A 22,406-nucleotide genomic window follows, 5' to 3' on the forward strand; every position below is an offset into this window, starting at 1 on the left:
GTACTGGCGCTGGATTATTAAGTGTCATATTATCATAAGAGTCCTATTCATTTTAAACATTGTGGTTATCGCCAATACCGGTATATTGTCACACTCTAAATTAACACGATGTCGATATTTCATGCTTTGAATATCACGATTATTGTCAATACCGGTATATTGCGACACCCCTAGGGGGAATGTAACTTTGTAGGTTAATGTAACTTTGCTTTTCATTCATTATTTAAAGCTCACTTGAAGTTCTTCGACACCACATGAAAACACTACAAGCCTAACTGAAAAAGTTCAAACATTGTTAAAACCAAGTGAACAGTCCATAATAAAATATGAACAAATACACAAATTACAAGCAAAGATAATAAACAAAGCTACAAAGTCTAACAGTAGTGTTCAGGTACAGAAATTAAGTATAGTTTTATCTTTGTTAAAGTTGTATTTTGTTGTTTTATTAATATTAATAACACAGACAACAGTAGGAATATTAGGTGTCTGCTGTCACTTTAAGACAGAATACACGAACCGGAAAAAGACAAACATCTGTTTTCTTTCTCACCTGTCCACTTATGACATAAGAGAGAGAATATTTGCTGAGACGGGCATTTAGACAACTTTTTTAACATAATTTTGTGTGCATGTGTCCGTTCAAGGGCAAGGAAACGCAAAAGAGGAGTCAATTCGGTGTACAAGTGCTGTCTGAAACGCATCTCTCTATCTCTCTCCGTCTCTCTCTCTCCATGCGCTGCGGGTGAAGATAACACACGAGTCCCGATTTTCGCCTCTTTGTCTGCATTTAAAATTGTTTGAATGTGTAAATTGGCAAGAAAAAACACATCCGAATTATAAACTTTCACTCAATGATGGTTAAATTTAGCAGTTAATCCGCGAATCACATGCGTGCCGAACCGTGGGCCAGCTGGTCCGTACGGATCATGGATCAAATGCGATCCGTTGCACCCCTAATGTATAGGCATTTCATCACCCCAAATTACATAGTAAAAATCTGACCCTGTCAAAAAAGACATAGTGCTTTCTGCAATTGGGTCGGGTCATGTTCACACCTTCCAAACAACCGTACCAGAGTTTGTTTGGATCCGGACCGAGACCACCTCTTCAGCCGGGTCTCGGTACGGTTGTTCGGTCCGCACCCGAGTGCGATTGCTGTATTCACACCTGCCCAAAAGATCGGCACCAATGGGCGAAACAAACTTGAGTTCAATTCAATCAAACCAAACAAGACAGGTGTGAATACACCCTCATAAAAATGATTGTAATATTTATAGCAGTTGTCTACTTTGTTACATCATGGTTGACATTTAAGTCCTTTCACTTCATATCTTTCTTGGAATTGTTTTGATACATTGAAAATGAAATGTCTTTTTCTCTTTCATTTCAGACCTGATGGAAGAGAGCGAGGAGAGTGAAGAACTGAGTGAAGTAGAGGAGGAACATCATGTCAAACCTGGAGAAAAACATTTGAGTCTTTCAAAGACAAAAAATAAAATTTTAAAGAAAAGAAGAGACAATAAATCTTTCACCTGCACTCAGTGTGGAAAGAGTTTATCAAGCAAACAAAGTCTTGAGTGTCACATGAGGATCCACACTGGAATGAAGCCGTTCTCATGTGATCAATGTGGGAAGAGTTTCACACAATCAGTACACCTTAAAGAACACATGAAAATCCACACTGGAGAGAAGCCGTTCACATGTGATCAATGCGGAACGAGTTTCACACATAAACATACTGTTAATGTTCACATGATGATCCACACCGGAGTGAAGCCGTTCTCATGTGATCAATGCGGAAAAACATTTTCTAGTTCATCAAACTTGAAGAAACACCTGACAGTTCATAAGACGGAGAAGCCGCATTCATGTTCTGTGTGTGGAAAGAGTTTTTCACTGCTGCTATATTTACATGCACATGAGAAAACTCACACTGGTGTGAGAGAGTACATGTGCTTTGAGTGTGAGAAGACTTTTACTACAGCAAACTGTTTAAAACTGCACCAGAGAATTCACACTGAAGAAAAACCTTACAAGTGTTCACACTGTGACAAGAGATTCAGTCAGTCGGCAAATCTGAAATCACATGAGATAATTCACACTGGAGAAAAACCTTACAAGTGTTCACACTGTGACAAGAGATTCAGTCAGTCGGCAAATCTGAAATCACATGTGAGAATTCACACTGGAGAAAAACCTTACAAGTGTTCACACTGTGACAAGAGATTCAGTCAGTCGGCAAATCTGAAATCACATGAGAGAATTCACACTGGAGAAAAACCTTACAAGTGTTCACACTGTGACAAGAGATTCAGTCAGTCGGAAAATCTGAAAAGACATGAGAGGATCCACACTGGAGAGAAACCTTACAAGTGTTCACACTGTGACAAGAGATTCAGTCAGTCGGCAGATCTGAAAACACATGAGAGGATCCACACTGGAGAAAAACCTTACAAGTGTTCACACTGTGACAAGAGATTCAGTCAGTCGGCAGATCTGAAAACACATGAGAGGATCCACACTGGAGAAAAACCTTACAAGTGTTCACACTGTGACAAGAGATTCAGTCACTCTTCATCTCTGAAAACACATGAGAGAGAAGCCGCACACGTGTGATCAGTTCGGAAAGAGTTTCTCTATTGGTCCGACGGGTCGTCCGCGGGACATTGGGCGTTTTGAAGGGTAAAGTTTATGAAAGACAAAAAAAAAAAAAAAATTTTTTTAACAAGTCGCATATCTATGGAAAGCTGAGATTCTTGTGATTCGACCGATATAAGCCATTTTAGGATACAATAAACACAGCGTGTACAATCTGTGTCTTTGTCAGACCACCAACAGCCAAATAAACAGGAAGTGGAAGAAACCTGCCTAAAAAGCCTTCTGTTTGTCCACTGATCCATTACATTGCAACAACAATGGTTTAGTTACACTGTAAAGGCTCCATACAATCCAATTCAGCGAAGTATTTAGTCCATAACACATTTATATATCAATAAACATCCACTTACTGTGAATAGTAGCATTCCAAGTTAGCCGACAGAGCTCTCACAACTATCGAACATACTATGGTAAATCTTCAAATTACATGTCAATAATACAGCTATTTTGACTTCAAAATGGCCGCTGACCCCTGAACTTTTGAGTGACAGCGGATTTCAGCGAATCACGGAGTTTAAGGGGGCTTTTTCCTCCAGCTTGAGCCAGTCACCGCGCATTAGGGACACGGTCCAATTGGAGCAATGTTAGCAAATGACTGATTTATCTGATAGCCAATGATCTCCTGAAGATATGGATATGCAGGTTTAGTGGGAGGAATCCAAACACGGTCAGCAATGACGGTGCGCAAATGTTTGTTGTGGATCTGTGCGCCCTTGCGCAAAACTGCGTAATGCTGTAGCAAATGACATATGACTTTGGAGAAAGGCTTTTTTGATGGGAAATCGTCTCTTTCGACAAGTAAGTGTTTTATTATACTATATAACATATTTGACGTGTTGGTGATGGTGATGGCTAAAGCTCGTCCTCAAGCGTATGTGTGCATTGAGCGCTCATGTTACTGTTGTGGTGTACATTTATCAGTTTGTTTATGTCCCTGTGTGTCTTTATCCACGGGTTTGTGTTTGTCTGTGTTTGTTTGTGTGTGTTTGGTGCTTTTAGCGCTCTTGTTATTGTTATGAGGTGTACGTGTATCGTTTATGTCCCTGTGTGTCTTTATCCACGGGTTTGTGTGTGTGTGTGTGTGTGTGTGTGTGTGTGTAAAATAGTACACAATACATAAAAGATGTACATTATTTCTTTCTTTGCTTTTTTTATATCACAGAAAATCATCTGACATTGAACTGGATGAAGACTGGGAGTCAGCAGAAAGCCATATGATGGACATCAAGAGAGGAACCCTGTCCTTCACCTTCCTAGAGAGGTTCAATAACCAAAGAAAAACCTAATCATAAATTTGTAAATCGTTTGATATATATGTAGTGTAAATATACTAATATTAAACAATATTTTAATACCATAACACTTGTTTTGTATTGTTATTTGCACAAATTTCAGTTTCAAGAATTGCAAAAAAACAATATAATGTGTTTATGCTTCAGTTACTATGTGTCAAAAATTATTTACAGTGAATCTGAATAAGGAATAGAATAGCTCTAAGTGTAACCTTTCATTAGAGCCCAAAATTATGCCTGTACAGTAAAGCATTCAAGAATAGCAGCATGTTATGTGTCTGTGGTTACAAAGTGTCATTTGGAGTCTCCAAGTGGCCTTTTTTGGGGATCGCCTAGACATAAACTTAGATAAACCTGTGTAAAACACTCATTAACTTAGGTATTGTTATCAACATTTAAATTGGGCTTGGTAAGGCTTCATGCTGTGATCCCACTGTGTTTTCCAGCTAATACCTCCCAGCTATAGTTATCTGCGGGCATCTTTTTACAAAAAAAAGTTAGGCGGAAAATTTTTCCCTCTTTTTTAGTGTGTTCAAAGTTCTATTACTCAATACCAGTGAGACTTACAGTGATTCTGACTGTTTGGGAACAAACCTCAAAATGTCCCCTTTCAAAAGAGACCAATACCATGCATATACTCCAAATGGTTCAAGAACAGCATGCAATTTAATTTGGGTAGGCCTTTTTTAGCCGTTTTTGGCAGAATTTGCACGAACGCTAAAAGGTTAAAACTCACCTGAAGCGACACATGAGGATCCATGCAGTGGAGAAACCACATCAACACAGTCTGAGATCACGGTGAGTAGTTCATCTTTATGTGCTGAGAAACAAAATTTGAAATCTTGAAGTTAGTTTGGCTTGTGTTGTAAACGAGCGTACAACCGAAAATTGGACGCACAGTTGTTTCCATGCAAAAAATTGGCATTTATCAATATGGATGTGAGCAGAGGCTATGTTTAAATCTCACATCAGGTCTCAGTTTCCTTTCGAGGGAACTCGCGATGCATCGATGCCGCTTTGGGAAGCCCCTGCGTGATTGTGTCTGAAGCCCATGTGTCAATTAGTCCAGTGGCGAGGAGTGAACATCACGGGCGGGTGACGTCATGACCAGGGGCCTCATTTATAAAACTTTGCATAGGATTTGCGTCAGAAGTGGCGTTACGGATGAAACATAGGATGTGCGTACGCACAGAAATATTCGGATTTATAAAACTGTGCGCACACACATCCTACGCAGTTTTCCCTTAATAAATCACAATCAATTCTAAATGTAGCGCAGCTTTTGCAGCTTCATGGCACGCCCATAGTTGCCCATAAATTGTCTGTGAAACGCCCACAAGTTAATATTCATCGATTGCGAAATCATGGCAAACACAGAGAGGAAAACCAAGATACGTAACTTCACTCAATGTGAAGTAGAAGTTATCGTTGGCGAGGTGGAAAAGAGGAGTAAAATGTTGTTTGGAGGGCACAGTGTGGGCATTACTAATGCCAAAAAGGCACTTGAGTGGCAAAAGGTTGCAGATGCCGTTAATGCTGTAGCCTCACAACCTCGGACCGTGGCCGAAGTAAAAAAGAAATGGTCGGACATCTGGTGACTGAGGCGGAGGGGGACGGCACGCGGCATGCGGCTCTCAACCCTCCAGCAGCGGACGTGTCTTCACAAACTGGTTCTGTGTGAAAAGATGGTCTGTCAACAGATTCATACATTTTTGCATAGCTTAGAGGCCAATCAGCTTGTGTTGTGTAAGAAAACGATGTGATTGCTTACGGATCACGTCAAGCCTGCGTCATCTAGAGTTTCATGACCAAACTAGTGACTTACAGTCATCTTCATGATGTTAAAATAGATCATAATCGTGCTCAGCAGTTGTTGACCAGATTTTATGGGATAAAAATGACTATTTAACTCATCAGTGATCTTGAATTTGAGCTTCACTTATCATTTCATGTTTGTTTCTCATTTGAAATCTCACATGATTTAATGTTTCTTTTAGACGTGATGGACGTGAACAAGAAAGGAAAAACAGAAGGCAATAAATCTGTCTCCTGCCCTCAGTGTAAAAAATGCTTCACATGTAAATCAAGTCTAAAGATTCACATGAGAGTTCACACTGGGAAGAAGCGGCTCAGGCTTTCGCTCTGAAATCACATCTTCTCATGCTGAAGAAAGACCATTTAACTGTGATCAGTGCGGTAAACAGTTTCATTGGGCGTCGGTCCTGAAGAAACACTTGAATATTCACTCAAAGGAAAAGATTCATTAGTAATATTACAGCAGAAAAGACACACCGGTGTGTGTTTCAGGGCTGGAAGTCCTTTACTACAGAAGATGAACTGAAAGAGCACCAGAAAATACACACTGGAAAAAAACCTTTGAAGTTCAGGAGCTGAAGAAGAAGCCATTACACTTTTAAGAGAGACATGAATCTGACATTAACTTTTAACTCGTTCTTCATTGTTTTTCATCAGAACATCTAGTTTATCTTCCACTTCTACTCTTCCATGCAAATACAACATAAACTTTCATGTATCTTTGAAATTTGATGCTTTTCTTCTCTTCTTCTCTTGAGATGATTTGGCTCTTATAAGTCTGTAAAGAGAGAGATTTCACTTTTACTTATTTTTTTTGTATTTGCTTCAAGTAATAATCGATTAAACTCATTACTCATTTTATCAGCAACTCATTGTTATCATCCGTTTTTATTTTATGCTCATTCTGCTTGAATCAGGAATAAGTTTAGTTCTGACCTCTTCTCTTTGTCTCACTGTGATTAAGACGAGGATGTGATAGGATGTGAAAGACACTAAAGTACTATGGAAATCAGGACGGCCAGAGGTGACGACATCAACGACCCGTTGATCACAGGCTAATCTAATCAATGGTTGCCCATTGTTCACCTCAACCCTCCATTCATGAGACCAAGCTGTGAACGACCATGGACTGCCCAAGGCCACCAAACCAGTTCTGGCTAGAACACAGTAGGAACAAAGAACCCTAAGATAAAGAAATAAAGTAATATATTGAAGAATATTAATTGCAATGTATAATATACAATGCCTCCAAACACCAACTTTTTCTTTATACACATTGGCTTAGAACCACAAAAATGGACAGAAAACTGTAAGGAACATGTCCTACATATCTCCTTATTCACCCAGGGAACCGTTCACACACAGTGGAAACCGCACTGGGAATAACAGCCAATGTAATCTCACCCACTAACACAGAAATGGACATCTGGGTGATACCTCAACCAATTTACATCAAGTTTTAGACTCTATGAGTTCAGAACACTGCCACAAGTACTTTGAGAAAGGTTTGGAAAGGAAATAAAGCATTTCCAAGGTTCATTTAACTGTGTATTTTGGGACAATGCAACAAGCTCCACAGGGTGGAAAGGTGGGAAGTGATGGGAGGAATCATAATCGCCTCCCTAGTAATCGCCTCCCTAACTGGATGGAATAAAAGCTTTCCCAAGTGAACACACCCTTGCTCCCAGTGTCTGACCTGACGAGGGAAGGAATAACAGTGCAACCAAGGTTTTACTCTTGCAAGTAAACCTTCACCCACACGGACCTTCAAGCAGCTCAACTGCTTCTGCTGAGGACTCCAGCATTCAACACCTGAGCTGCACGACTCTTGCCTTTGTAACCTCTAGCCTGCAGAGGATCCTGCGGATCGACCACCGCCTGACCTACAGTTCTCCGGATTACACATGGACCAGTAGCGAACATCTTGCACTCAGTGCGGTTCTGCAACTGTTGGAAAGCGATCCAGTTTACTCCCACTGTGAACAGAAAGATACCAGTGGAAGACGTAGCCCATCACAGGGACTGATCAGCCGACCACGTGGAAATAAATATAAGCTAACCCAACCTCTTCCCAAAGGCCTGGGCATTAGGTTGTTGCTATATGAGATTGCTATTTGAGTAGAGAGTGTATCTAGAGTCATCATATGCAGATAGATACATTAGACACATTATCTGTATTCATAGTAAATGCTTCTCATACCAGCATCTAGAAAGACCACAACTGACTCCTCCATGGACTTCTAATCACCCATTCATTGCTTCGTCCAATCCGTTGCTCATCTACTTGGCATTCATTGTTAATGTCCATTTGTGTAGTTGTTTGTAGTTTCTGTTTGATATATTGATTGATAATCAGAGGCTCTACAAGCTTGCCAGAATCTCACTAAATCCTTCAGATTGATCAGATAATGAACTTCCTATAATTTATATAATTATATTCCTTTCCACAATCTTCCATGATAGTTTTTTATTGTCAAGGTGAAATTCCTTGGCTGGTGCCCCGTAATATAGGAAGGAATCATCTGACACTCTTACACTCGCCTTAGGTGATACGTGACCAAAAACTCTCAATATTAATATTTAAGACCATAAACCACTACACTTATACATTATATTTCACTGCACACATGACTGACATTGAATGAGATTGCGGTCTGTCTACATTATTAACAGTTTCACCATTGATATCCAGTACCATATATGCATTTTAAAGAGTTTCTAGTCAGTTTGATGTTTCATTCACACCATGAGGCTTCATGAAGTCAGAACAATTACTATCAACTTTAAACAACACATAGTTTGTACAAAACAAACTGAAATGATTTATGTCTCTATCTCAGCACAGTTTTACACATCCAGCAGAAAAAAAGCAGCTGGAATAAAGAGAAGCGGTGTGTAATCCTTGTTGTTTTTTTGTGTGTGATTATGTTCATGTTTAAAGATGTTTTGTCGTTGTGAACAGTGTTTGGCCATTTTTTTTGTCATCTACCGTTGATGCATATCTATCGGTTTTAGGCCTAATTCATATGTGGAAATAAATCAGATATAAATCAAATATGTGCCAATGCAACTGTCATGTAAACAGGCAGATCGGATTTTCTGAGGCATTAGGCGACATCTCTGCGGTTTAATGACGAGAGAAACCCCGAAGCGCGTCTGCAAAGGGACGGATGGCCCGACACATATCAAAGGTTGGCTTGCTCATCCTAAAATTTCGGACCCACTGCTTCTCGTTAAAGCCCGCCACAATACGCTCCTACCAGTCCTGAGATCTCTCTCGCACACAATAACTGAAACATATGCACAGGCTGCAATGATGGCACTTTTCGTCCTCCTCCGCCTCATAATCATGGTGATGTTTGGCGAACTTCACATATATTGCAGAGCTGCTTCTCGTTAAAGCATCAATCATATTATGTGTTCATCCATCTGTGCAAGATAATGCCAGATGGCCTCGTTTACACTGCAGGTCTTGATGCTCAATTCTTATGTGTTGCATATATCCGATTTTTTTGACCATACTATCTGAAACATCGCGCATGCTTAAAGCATACCTGTCAACACTCACGTTTTTCCCGGGTTTCTCACGCTTTTTAGCCCTATCTCCCGGACCCCTCCAGGTTTGTTATTTCTCCCGGGAAACTCCCGTAATTTGCATGGCCCAAACTCCTCTATGAATAATCGGACCAATATGTTTGTCTAATGTTGACCAGTTGTCAGATTGTATTAAATGCATTATATTCACACAATCCACACATCATACAATTTCAACCTGTTTTTCACCTCAACCTGGCAACCTATAACCCAGTTGCGCAGTCGCGGAAAGTTTAAAGCCTTGTTTATACTTTCGCCTGGCTCCGCAGCGCGAGTCTCTGCTGACTGCGCGCACGCCTCCCCAAACGGACGAGGTGCAATGACGTCATTTTTGCCGCGCGCACCTTCACACTCGAGCTTCACCTGAAAGCGAGCCGATATAGACATGATGGCAGGTGAAGGCGGTTCCCCGCAAATAAACTGAAGTACAGTTGCAAATTTCAACAGTGTTGGACGCAACAATTTACGTGCATCTTACCCAGTCATATCGACAACCTCTACACTTTTTGTAAGGTGTGTTGCATTGATTTTAATGTAGGCCACGGCGGGAAAAATTATATTAGCCAGCACATTAAAACACAGCGGCACCATCGCGCAGAAGAGGCAAGTAAGGGCACACAGGCGATCTCATTCTTCATCACGAAAGGACAGACAGAGGCAGAAAACGTGATGCAAGCCGAACTGAAGATGGCAATGTTGGTGGCGCAGAAAAATGTTCCATTTGATTTTTGTGATACTTCACTGCAAGTGTGGCAGGCATGTTCCCTGATTCTGCCATCGCCAGGAAATATTCCTCTGGAAAGACCAAAACAACTCAACTCATCAAGGGTAAGTTTATCTGATTAGTAGGTGAATGCTAGATTTACAGTGTGGCTGTGGTAATTGAGATTGGGCAACATAATTTCTATCCCTTATTACAAGTTATTATGTCCCAAACTGGACATTTGACCTCATCACATGCTTAAAAAAAACTAACATCTATTTTTATGTACTATTATTATTTAGGTGCCATTGCTCCAAAGCTTGATGATGAGGTCACAAACATCTGCCGGTCTCAGCCATTTGAACTGTGATGAGTCAAACAACATGGAAAAAGTAAAAGAACTTGTCATACTTGCAAGAGTTTATGATGAGAATAATCTTGAAGTTGTCACCAAATTTATTGACATGCCAGTCTGCAATGTGGGCACAGCAGATAGTCTCTATGAGAAGCTGGCAACCTCATTGAGGTGAGTGTATTTACATAATGAGTACTGAGGACTTAAGGCTCAGTTGAATGTGTCAGTATGTATGTTTACAACAAATTATTTTGGCTGATTATCACAGTAATAGAGGAATCCCATGGGATAACCTGTTGGCCTTCAACTCTGACAACTGCAGTGTAATGAAAGGAAAGCACCATTCAGTCGTCACAAAACTAAAAGCTAGTCAACCTTATGTCCAGGATGTGGGTTGCATATGCCACCTTTCCCAACTTGCCACAGGCTGTGGCATCAAGGCTATCAAGGCCCCAGTCGAGGATTTACTTGTTGGTGTATATGGCCACTTTGACAAAAGGTGAGTATAAAAGAGGAAAGGTTTGACTGTCCTGTCTTGGTCATTTTAGTTAGAGTATGATGGATAAGTTTATCTTTTATTACAATGTCCTGAACAAATTCTACATTTCCCTTAATTCTGTTATCCCTATTTATTGTCATTGCTTGTGTTTCTTTGTACAGTGCAAAAAGATGTGAGCTGTATAAAGAGTTTGTTGAGTTTACAGACACAGACACACTGAAGCTGCTCAGATACTGCAGTACACGATGGCTCAGCCTCCACACCTGCATTGAAAGAGTGCTGAATCAATGGGCTGCTCTGCAGGCTTACTTCAACAGTCATGAGGATGAGAGGAGTGTTAAAATCAGGAACCTGGCGGCCTACCTTGATGATCCGGAGATAAAATTCTATTTTCTCTTTCTGAGTGCCGCTCTTAAGCCATTGGTTGCATTCAACACTGCCTTCCAGGTAGGTAGGATGAAAGGTGGAGCCATTACAAAAAGTCTAAATGTCTTTTTATTTACATTTAATTTTTACCCATTTTTTAGGCAGAGGGAGTGATGATCCATATGCTACACAGTGAGATGACAAGACTGGTCAAGAGATACTTGGGCTACATTGTTCCAGCTAGATTTATTGTGGATACTCCTGTCAGTGAGGTATTCTACAGACAAGAGCACCAGCTGACAAATGAGGATCTCTTCATTGGAGCTGAGGCCAGAGCATTCCTCGAAAATGAAGAATTCTCCTCCATGTCAGTGACAAGTCAAGGATATATCAGTAAGTTGTAGCTTGTTTAATAATCATACCTAGATGCTTCATTTGTCTACCTTCATAGTTCCTGGTTAATATATTATGTGATTATGTGGCAATTGTGCTCTTAGGACAGTGAGATCTTTCTATGTGGAAGTCATTGGGCCTTTCCCTTACAATCTCTGCTGCTTAAAGACCTGGAGGTACTGGACCCAGCATCTCGCCTGGATATCTCTCCTGAAACAGGTAAAAAGTATTGTAGGAATACTCATTCAGTACTTTCACGCGACCAAACTGAATATTTGTTGGAAACTTGTTCATACTACATAGTGGCAAGGCTAGGTCGCATGTTTCCCCAACTGAAGTTTGAGGATCCAGATAAATTGAGAGGGGAGTTCACAGACTACCAGGTCACAGACAGCAAAAAGTTGCCCCAGGAGCAGAGAGTTGACATATTCTGGGGCCTTATAGGGAGTTAGGAAACGGCGAGGAATGAGACCAGGTTCAGTGAGCTGGCTAGACTGATGAAAGCATTGCTCTGCATTCCCCATAGCAATGCCTCCTCAGAGAGAAGTTTCAGCATGGTGAAATAGATAGTTACAGAAAATCGCATGAGCATGAATAACATCACTCTTTGCTCTCTCCTATCCTGAAAAATAAACCACACCGGTTTGGTTTCAAAATACACTCCGTCCAAGAGGGCACTGAGAGCAGCTAAATCTGCCACATACAATTACAACACTTCAAAAAAAAAAAAAAGTGAGCACATTTACTAATGTTTACAAAACGTACTGTACTTATGTTTACAAAAGATAGATACAGTTATTGATGCTCAAGGAATGAACTGTAAATAAATGTGTTAAATGAGTTTGTACCACAGTGTTACATGTGTTTGTACCAGTGTTAAAAAATGTGTTTTGTTTTAATAAAATTACAAATAAAAAATTGAAAGAAATATTAATAAATTAAGTTATGTGATCATTTATGGGTATTGCAATGTAAATAATACACTTAACACGTGCAGTACACTTTACAGCATGAGCCTACCTCTTGCTATTCTCCTAACATTTCTGCTTTTCCATGAGCGCCACCTACTGTCAGCGACTGAATTTGCATTTTCATTCAGCCTGTCTGCCATTGTTTTTTTTGTTTGTTTTTTGTTTTCATTGTTCTGAAACATAGACTGTAAAACAAAGATGGACGATGAATGTCCAGTTCCTGTAGAAAACTGTATGCAAACTATACCTGAAACGGCCGCTGACATCTCTCTCTCTGAAGAAACACGATTCTGTGCAGTTATGATGCAGTAATGAGATTGATCCACAGCATCATCGTCCGCCCAAACTCTCAATCACATAAAGCACATAAAGATGAACTACTTACTGTGATTTATAATCAACAACATTAACAATTAACATTAAAACCATGTTGAATTTCAGTCCATAAAAATGCAAGCCCTTAAAATAAAATGCATTAAAATGCAAGGATTGTTAATGCAATGCATATTTTTTTCAAGTTGTGCAATTCAACAAGCTTTTTTGTTTAAAAAACTTTTGGCATTACTTTATCTCCATAGAAAATGTACAAACCTATTGGGAACAACTGTTCTAAGGACCTGTGAAAGTTGCTTTCCTTTCAGTGAAGGCAAGGTTCACACCAACAAATCTATGTTTCAATCTATGTTTCATATTATTGTATTATTATTATATTATTATACTTCATTTAAGCACACAGAGATTTGCAGACTGGTGAAATAATCTGCACATCTCTGTGTGACACAAGATATTTGATATGTAAAATGCCTAGCATAACTGTTCTGTTCAAAAAGGAAATGTGGCATCACAGAAAACACTTTGTCCAATGTCATGTGACTTCCTGAAACAGTTGTTTGTGCATATAAAAGGGTCTACAGCGAACTTTCAGGCATTTGTGGACCTTTGAAGTTGGACAGATGACACACACACAAAGACATCAAAACTCAGGTTTGACTTGTTTAATTTTGATTGATTTAGCTATTATCAGTTTGTTTTCAATTATCTTCTTAAAAACAACATTTATTTAGATAATACAGTATTTTTAAGACACAACACACACTTGGTGCATTACACATCGACAGGCTTCTAAAAGTCAAGACAGCATCCAGTAGTGTTGGTGTGCTTATAGGCTGCAGAAATAAAGACTATAAAAACACTATTGTAGTACTGCTGAAGAAATGGGGCATTTTGAGGATTAGTCAATATTTATATAGCAAGTTAATTATATAGTGGCTTAATATTATCATTAAACCATATTCTAGACCAGTGGTTCCCAACCCTGGTCCTTTAGCCCCCCAAAACTGCACGTTTTAGAGTAGGTGTCTCCCTACTCAAACATACCTGATTCAACTCATCAGCTCTTCAAGTTAGAGTCATAAAATTAGAGTCAAAAAGTTATTCACTGAGAGAAAATACACCATCTTTTGTGCAAGATGAACAATTGAGACTTATTTAGCTTGCTTAAAGGAACTGTATGTAAGATTGTGGCCACAACTGGTACTGCAATCACTTTCAAATTACTGTAGAGCAGTGTATCCCCCCCCCCCCCCCCCCCTGACTCGAGGTTGCCAGATATGCTGCAGAATCCAGCTGGAACGTAGGCTGACATGTTTGTAGCTGCAGCTGTGGTAACTAGAGCAGAGCTGGCAACCCGGATGCTGAAACACAACTGACTTTGTGATTGGTATATAGGTGGAGGGTGGGGCATCAGGCCAAAACACAACATAACAACATCAACATCAGTTGAGGGCTGCAACTATCACTTATAAATGACAATATCCTGGCCGGACTACTGTTGTCAGTGATATAAGTATTTGAAATGAACATGATTTCTTAATGTCTAGTGACATATCAGGGCCATTTTATGATTAATTGAAATACATTTCTTACATACAGCTCCTTTAACTTATTGCTTATTTAGGTCAAGATTTATTAAGGTCACGTGTCATGCAAACAAACTCTTTTTCTACCACAGTCACAGCAAGCGGAGTGATACAAACGGTGAAACGGTCAAGTCACCTTTATTTATATAGCGCTTTTTACAATACAGAGGGTTTCAAAGCAGCTTTACAGAGATAACAGGAGAATAATGCAACAAAGTTTGTTTCTAGAAGAAAATAGAGTCACAGTCCAGCTTAAGTAAGTTCAGTGATGGTTAATTTTTTTTGTAGAAAGTTAAGTTAATTTATATATATATATATATATATATATATATATATATATATATATAGCCACTCTGGATAAAACCGTGACGTCATCATTCAGCTCAGTTCAGTTCTCATATTATAGTGTCAATGCAGGAGATCAATAATATTGTTGAAAATTAAATAGAGTGCCGTTACTGGGTGAATATCACACAGCTGGAAAAGGCTCTCAGTAAATCAGATTTGAGAACCAGAAAGATCTGAGGAAGGTTCAAGCTCAAACCGGTGCACAATGAGGTTTGAGATTGTTTTCTCTTGTTTGGAGGGTGTGTCAAAAATGTCAGCCCAATCAGCGGCAACATGTATATAAACCACGCAGTATTGAAGAGACAGCTCACACAATGGGTCAGAGTAAAGTCGTTTACACATGTGTCCACTGCGGCTCCGTATACACAACCATTGAAGATATTAGAAGACATGTTTGTCTTAAGGTCTTCATAGTAAAAATAAATCATATCAACAGTGATCAGCAATAATGATGAGCATAATACTCACAATAAAATGAATAAGGTCATAAAGATCATAACACAGTCTCGGAGGTGAGAAGTGGATTGTCCTTCACCTGAAATGTTTGTCTTTTCATCCTGAAATGCGAGGCAAATGTTGGATCACAATAATTAGGAACCACAGTTTCCACAAACCCCTTCACTCGATTGGGATGTTCTCTTTTATTCTGGACGGCAAGGGCAGTGACTGTAACATCGAGCATATTTTGCAGTATTAAACACGTATTTATACTGATTTAATCAGGCTTTGAAAATTCTTCAAAAAGAGCACAGAGAATGGCCTTCTCAGCTGCCGTAGTTGCAACTCTTGCGTCATCAGAACAGGGTGTTCAACGCACCAAGTTTTGCAACTTTTTGTCAGGGCTGAACGCAGCCCTGTTGTATAAAAAAAAGTAAATGTATTGAATGTGTTTATATAGAAATTACGGTTTCTATAAAATAGCACTTATGTTTAGGAAGAAAAGGAAATATTTCCAGGTTTTTATAATCACAATACAACAGATTAAATAATCAATATACATACCATACAATATATACTGAACATGGCAATCGTCAAAAAACTCAAAAATCCAATTCCCACCATTCTCATCTTTTAGAGAACAGAATTAGAAATTAGTATATGAAGATTTGGCCTTTGTTGTTCAATCAGATTCACTATGGCCCTTATTTTCCTAATGCTAATGCTAATGCTGCTATTGCTGCTCCTACTGCTAACGCCCCACAGTTTTTGTTTAAAAGCCTCTTGTTCAATCTTTCTCTGGGCTTCTTTAAATATGTCATTAGTGTAGTGCTGTCCTCTGTTGATCCTCACTATTTCATCAATCTTCTTCAGCAGTTCTGTGACCTGAGAGCGATTACTCATGTCTTCATTGTTGAATGAGTGAAATCTGCCACCGCACTCATCAACAAGAGCCTTGAGATCATTAATTCCACTGATATATTCATCTAATGAAAGCCCCTTCAGATGATCAGTGTGAGTGGACAGAATGATGGTGTGATGAGAAGCTTTTTCTCCAAAGTTTTTCTGGATCCATGTCACTGTTTTCTTCTCTTCTTCTGTAAATCTCACATCCAGTCTGATGACCAGCAGAAACACATGAGGACCAGGAGCAGACATGTAGATGCACTTCTCAATCTTTTTCTTCAGTTCTTCTTCACTCATTGACGTATCATAAAGTCCTGGAGTGTCGATCACTGAGATGGTTTTATCCTCCTCCACTGCAGTCACACGTCTTTCACAGTGTCTAGTAGTAGAATTAGCAGAACAGTGAGATCAGTCTGAAAGATAAGACAAAACAAGTATATAAAATAAGTTAATTAGCATTATTTTAATTTAACCCTCAACAATTATTTTTCCATCAAAGAACCAGGGCTGCAATTGTTTTTACAAACCTTGATATGTTGTTCAAGGTCAGCTCATTTTAAAAGTGTGATTTAAGCCATAGTAATGGTACAGCATTAGGATAATTCATGGCCAGCTGTTGGTGGTTCTTTGCTTCAATATCGTACAATCATGTTATATTGAATGCAATGCTTTAGTCTATGTTTTCATATGAGTGTTTTGAGTGAAGCTCAATCTGATCATTTGTTATAAGAACCTAACAGAGGTTTAGATGTTGATGTTTGGTTGAAAAAAGCAATTGTTTAAACCACTTTAATTCAGTCTTTTATCCATTAAAAAAGACATGTTGATCTGCTTTATCAATGCAGAAATGTTTTCTGAAAAAATCTGCCAAGACTGAAAAGAATCAACTTAAAGGGGGGGTGAATTGCCCATTTTCACTCAATCTCCTGTTAATCTTGAGTACCTATAGAGTAGTATTGCATCCTTCATATCTCCAAAAAGTCTTTAGTTTTATTATATTTATAAAAGAAAGATAGGCTGTACCGAGTTTTTCCGGAAAAAAACGGGCGGCTGGAGGCGTGCCGTGTGGGCGAAGCTAATGCTGTGCTAACCGAGCTAACAACAACACACAGAGACATTTGAAGCAGTTTCTTACTCACCATCTGCGACAGCGAACCTTTATCATTGCGACTACTCGATCCTTAAGCATTAGACGATCTGCAAATCCGTCGATCTGGGCTTTGTTTATAAAACAATCATCTCGAAATGCAGAGAACATACAGTCTTAAGTTACTCAGCTCCGTTGATGCTCTGAAAAAACAAACTCCATCCACTGGTCCACTTAACGCTAGGTTCTTTGGGAATCTGTGCAGGGTTGTCTTGCCCTTGCATACAAAAACACACTTCTTTGGTGACATTGACTTCCAAAAAGTCTACGAGTGCGCGCGCGCGTCTTTCCGGGAGAAGTGCCCTTAGCACCCATATAAGGAAATTCCGCCCCATCTTACGTGACACAGATCCATACTCGAAAAAAACTTTCCGAAACTTGTGACAAACCAGAAGGACAATTTTTGGCACAGAAATACTCCTTCAAACGTACAATTTAATTTTTGAAACTTTGTCCATGTTTAGCATGGGAATCCAACTCTTTAACAGTGTAAAAAACTCAGTATGCATGAAATAGTAATTCACCCCCCCTTTAACAAAAGTCAAGGGTCAAGAGCCCAACTAAAGCAAACACTGAACTCCATGATGGTAACATCAAATGAAACAATCATTTACCAACATCTAAACCTCTGTTAATTCTCAATAAGAGCTTCTGTAGACATATGACAGAAATAAAGTAAGTCTGGTTTGTAATAAGTGAAGCTGGTAATGCTGTTTGTGGAGTTGTTTCATCAGATCTTCGGAGAGTTAATGTCTTATATCTTCAGTTGATTTCATCGAAGGCTGTGTCTGAATAAAGTTGTAGTTTGTGTTCTTATTTCTCTTTCTTTCAGTGCTTGTTCACAGCGGGTGTTTAAATGATTGAAAGAATGTTTCAGGAACATCACACTAACCTTTAAATAACATTATATTAACATTCAGGAAACTGGACATTTTAATGTTCTAGGAACGTTCCTAGAATGTTGAATTTTAAATCAAAATTAAGTTGAAAGAATGTTTGAGGAACATTATACCTTCTAAAAAACGTTCTCTAACGTCAAGAAAACCGGAAAATTTTTACGTTCCCTAAACCAACAATGAATATTTCCCCTGTTAGCTGGGGAATGATTAAATTTGATTTTGTTTCCGTTTCTGTTTCTGTTCCTGTCAAAATTTCATTTGTTTGTTTTCGTTCATTGAACATATTCGGAGCACTGATTGCTGCTACATTTTAAACTTGAAAGTACAATGTTTACATTTGGCACAATATATATTAATATTTTATATTGGGCCTTTAATCATTTCTTTTTGAAAACTGTTTTATATTTCATTCATATTTTATATTTCTACATTCTCAATCAAACATTTTCCCAGACGTTCTGTATATATATATATATATATATATATATATATATATATATATATATAAATATATAAACTATTCTTTTAGTATCTATATACTAAAAGAAAGTATTTTCCATGTAGTACAATTATATATAAACTAATAATTGATTTCATTTACAGAAAAGATACTATATAGTGATATATATCATTATCGGGAAATTAGATTTTGGTCATATCGCACAGCCCTAATTTAGTGGTTTCTCTTTTAACTGATCATGTTTGTTTTCATGTTTTTCTCTGTTGTGCTGAATCTTAAAATGTTTTTGCATTAGAAAATGTAATTTATGATAAATATTAGAACTCAGCCTGCATACCATCAGTTAGGGCATTAAAACAATGAATTTTCACTGTGGCCAGCAAATAATTAAAAGTAGAAATAAATAAGAAAAATACATACTTTTGAGTCGATCATCATCTGAATCTTTGCTCACTGCAAAACAACACAATACAGATTCACACACAGTTAGTGAATCTGCTGAACATTACTACAGAAAACAACCCCAAAGTTTAAGACTCTCCATGTGCATTCATAGGTGTGATTGGCAAAGGACAAAAAAGCAGGAAAATGCCTGTGTGGCAAAAAAACAACGGCAAGCACACATGCAACTTCTACGGAAGACTTTATTCTCGAAATGTTTCGACTTTAATCTCGTAATGCTCGATTTTTTATTTTTTTTAATGGATTTCTTTCTTTCTTTTTTTTTTTTTCGTTGTGGTTCAGGGCTTTGGTACAATAGCCTACACACACACACTGTTAGAGTCTCTGGTGAACATTATGCACATTGGAAAACTTTTGTCTAAAAAAGCTTTTTCACAGATGGATTGAAATAGAAAATGACAGAAAATAACACAAATATCCCAAAACTTGTTTACAGCTGCAGAACTCTTGATCTTCTGTTATTCATATGTGCCTATTTCTGTTTGCATTTATTTATTAATGTTATTTAGTGCATTATTTTGATCTTATTTTAAATAAATGTTTAAGAAGAGCCTATTTATTGTCAGAATCATAATGAACATATAGATGTTAGGTCTACTCAAGATTTCATTGTTTTAATACAAGGCCTGATATATTTCTGTGAACTTTTTTGAGGCAAACAATGATTCATTTCAATACTTTTTTTTAAGTGGCAGCGACATAAAAAAAAATAATAAAAAAAATCAGAGCCAATGCATTATGTTTGCTTCCAATTTATGCCAAAAAATAAGTCAAGTTTAACTTTAATGACACTTCCGTGTGTATCAGTCCGTTGGACTCTCCGTTCATAAACACCCCTTGAAATGCATAATTCACAAATAAATAATTGCTTAAGTAGAAAGAGATTTGAGTCTGATATATCATAGATGCGTTTAACATGTTAATATACATATTTTGTTGTAAATCAAACCTTAACACTTCGCCATTTTGTGTTCGACACGGACAGAACCGAAAGTGAAACAGTGCAAGCTCGAAACTCACTCGCGCCCCCTTGCGGAGGCTGTGAAAGACCCGCAAAATCTTACCCCGGATTTCCACCAACTGCGGAACGGCTGCGGCCTTCAATACTCACCAGGTCCGGATTTGTTGCGGAATGGCTGCGGCTATGACTAACAGCTGAAGTCACGAGGACCCACGAGATCTCGCGCATTCACGAGTAACCGCGCAATATAAGTGCTAAATTGCTGCGGAGCTCTCCTACATCCGGCAAAAATAGAAGCTCTGCGTATCTGCTCCGGACGCAGCCGTTCCGCAGTCAGTGAAAATACACACATTGACTTATTATACCTATTGACTCCGCCGCCGTTCCGGAGCGGATCTGCAGCCGTTGGAAATTAGGGGTCACAGTCATTCATGACAGTCTGAGGACATCAGCGACCACGATAACAGTCTCAAACACATTTATCCTAGTACGCATTGATCCGTTTAGAGCGTTTCAAACTTTAAAACCAGGTTAATGTCAAGTATTTTATTTAAACGATCCAATTGAAATGATAGATGGTAGATAGACCCTGCCTTTTTGTTAATGACAGCTTAATCATATAAACACACACACACACACACACACACTATTATATATATACATATATACAGTGAGGAAAGTAAGTATTTGAACACCCTGCTATTTTGCAAGTTCTCCCACTCTCTCCTAGAAATCATGGAGGGGTCTGAAATTGTCATCGTAGGTGCATGTCCACTGTGAGAGACATAATCAAAAAAAAAAAAAATCCAGAAATCACAATGTATGATTTTTTAACTATTTATTTGTATGATACAGCTGCAAATAAGTATTTGAACACCTGAGAAAATCAGTGTTAATATTTGGTACAGTAGCCTTTGTTTGCAATTACAGAGGTCAAACGTTTCCTGTAGTTTTTCACCAGGTTTGCACACACTGCAGAAGGGATTTTGGCCCACTCCTCCACACAGATCTTCTCTAGATCAGTCAGGTTTCTGGGCTGTCGCTGAGAAACACGGAGTTCCCTCTAAAGATTCTCTATTGGGTTTAGGTCCGGAGACTGGCTAGGCCACGCCAGAACCTTGATATGCTTCTTACAGAGCCACTCCTTGGTTATCCTGGCTGTGTGCTTCGGGTCATTGTCATGTTGGAAGACCCAGCCTCGACCCATCTTCAATGCTCTAACTTGTTCCCCAAAATCTCGCAATACATGGCCCCGGTCATCCTCTCCTTAATACAGTGCAGTCGCCCTGTCCCATGTGCAGAAAAACACCCCCAAAGCATGATGCTACCAACCCCCATGCTTCACAGTAGGGATGGTGTTCATCATTCTTTTCCCTCCAAACACGTTTAGAGGAATTATGACCAAAAAGTTCTATTTTGGTCTCATCTGACCACATGACTTTCTCCCATGACTCCTCTGGATCATCCAAATGGTCATTGGCAAACTTAAGACGGGCCTTGACGTGCTGGTTTAAGCAGGGGAACCTTCCGTGCCATGCATAATTTCAAACCATGACGTCTTAGTGTATTACCAACAGTAACCTTGGAAACGGTGGTCCCAGCTCTTTTCAGGTCATTGACCAGCTCCTCCCGTGTAGTTCTGGGCTGATTTCTCACCTTTCTTAGGATCATTGAGACCCCACGAGGTGAGATCTTGCATGGAGCCCCAGTCCGAGGGAGATTGACAGTCATTTTTAGCTTCTTCCATTTTCTAATGATTGCTCCAACAGTGGACCTTTTTTCACCAAGCTGCTTGGCAATTTGCCCGTAGCCCTTTCCAGCCTTGTAGAGGTGTACAATTTTGTCTCTAGTGTCTTTGCGTCGCATGATGTGTCACGTCTGAACGCGTTGTTGTCTTTGGAGCTCTATCGATTTGATTTATAATTCTTGATTTTTCCCTTTAAACTCACTTACAACAAACATTTTTTACTTTTTCTCACTGAGAAGCACTACTGCTCAAACCTCATAGTTAGCCTACAAAGCGGACTGTTGAGCAGACGCGTCTCAAGCCTATTAGTGATCCAACACTGGATACTCTTATACTATATAGTATATCTTATACTCTGTAGCGACTATGGCTCGATGGGTAAAAAACCTTGGGTAAAAATGGACTCTTAATTTATATACTAATTAAAAGTGAAGACACTTTCTAATTCCCACAGACTTGGCAAAGTCTGT

General features: G+C 39.0%; 1 protein-coding gene across 1 annotated transcript; it reads right to left on the reverse strand.

Annotated features, from left to right (window-relative positions):
• Positions 1–15,980: 15,980 nt before the first annotated feature.
• LOC311082048 (GTPase IMAP family member 7-like) lies at positions 15,981–20,417 on the reverse strand (the record flags this gene model as incomplete). Its single annotated transcript, XM_084112792.1, has 3 exons — positions 15,981–15,984; positions 16,118–16,639; positions 20,293–20,417. 3 exons carry the CDS (start codon positions 20,415–20,417, stop codon positions 15,981–15,983), a joined length of 651 nt encoding a protein of 216 aa, XP_083968918.1.
• Positions 20,418–22,406: the final 1,989 nt, after the last annotated feature.

Source organism: Abramis brama, assembly GCF_963993115.1.
Source record: "Abramis brama genome assembly, chromosome: 1".
Taxonomy (NCBI): Eukaryota; Metazoa; Chordata; class Actinopteri; order Cypriniformes; family Leuciscidae; genus Abramis; species Abramis brama.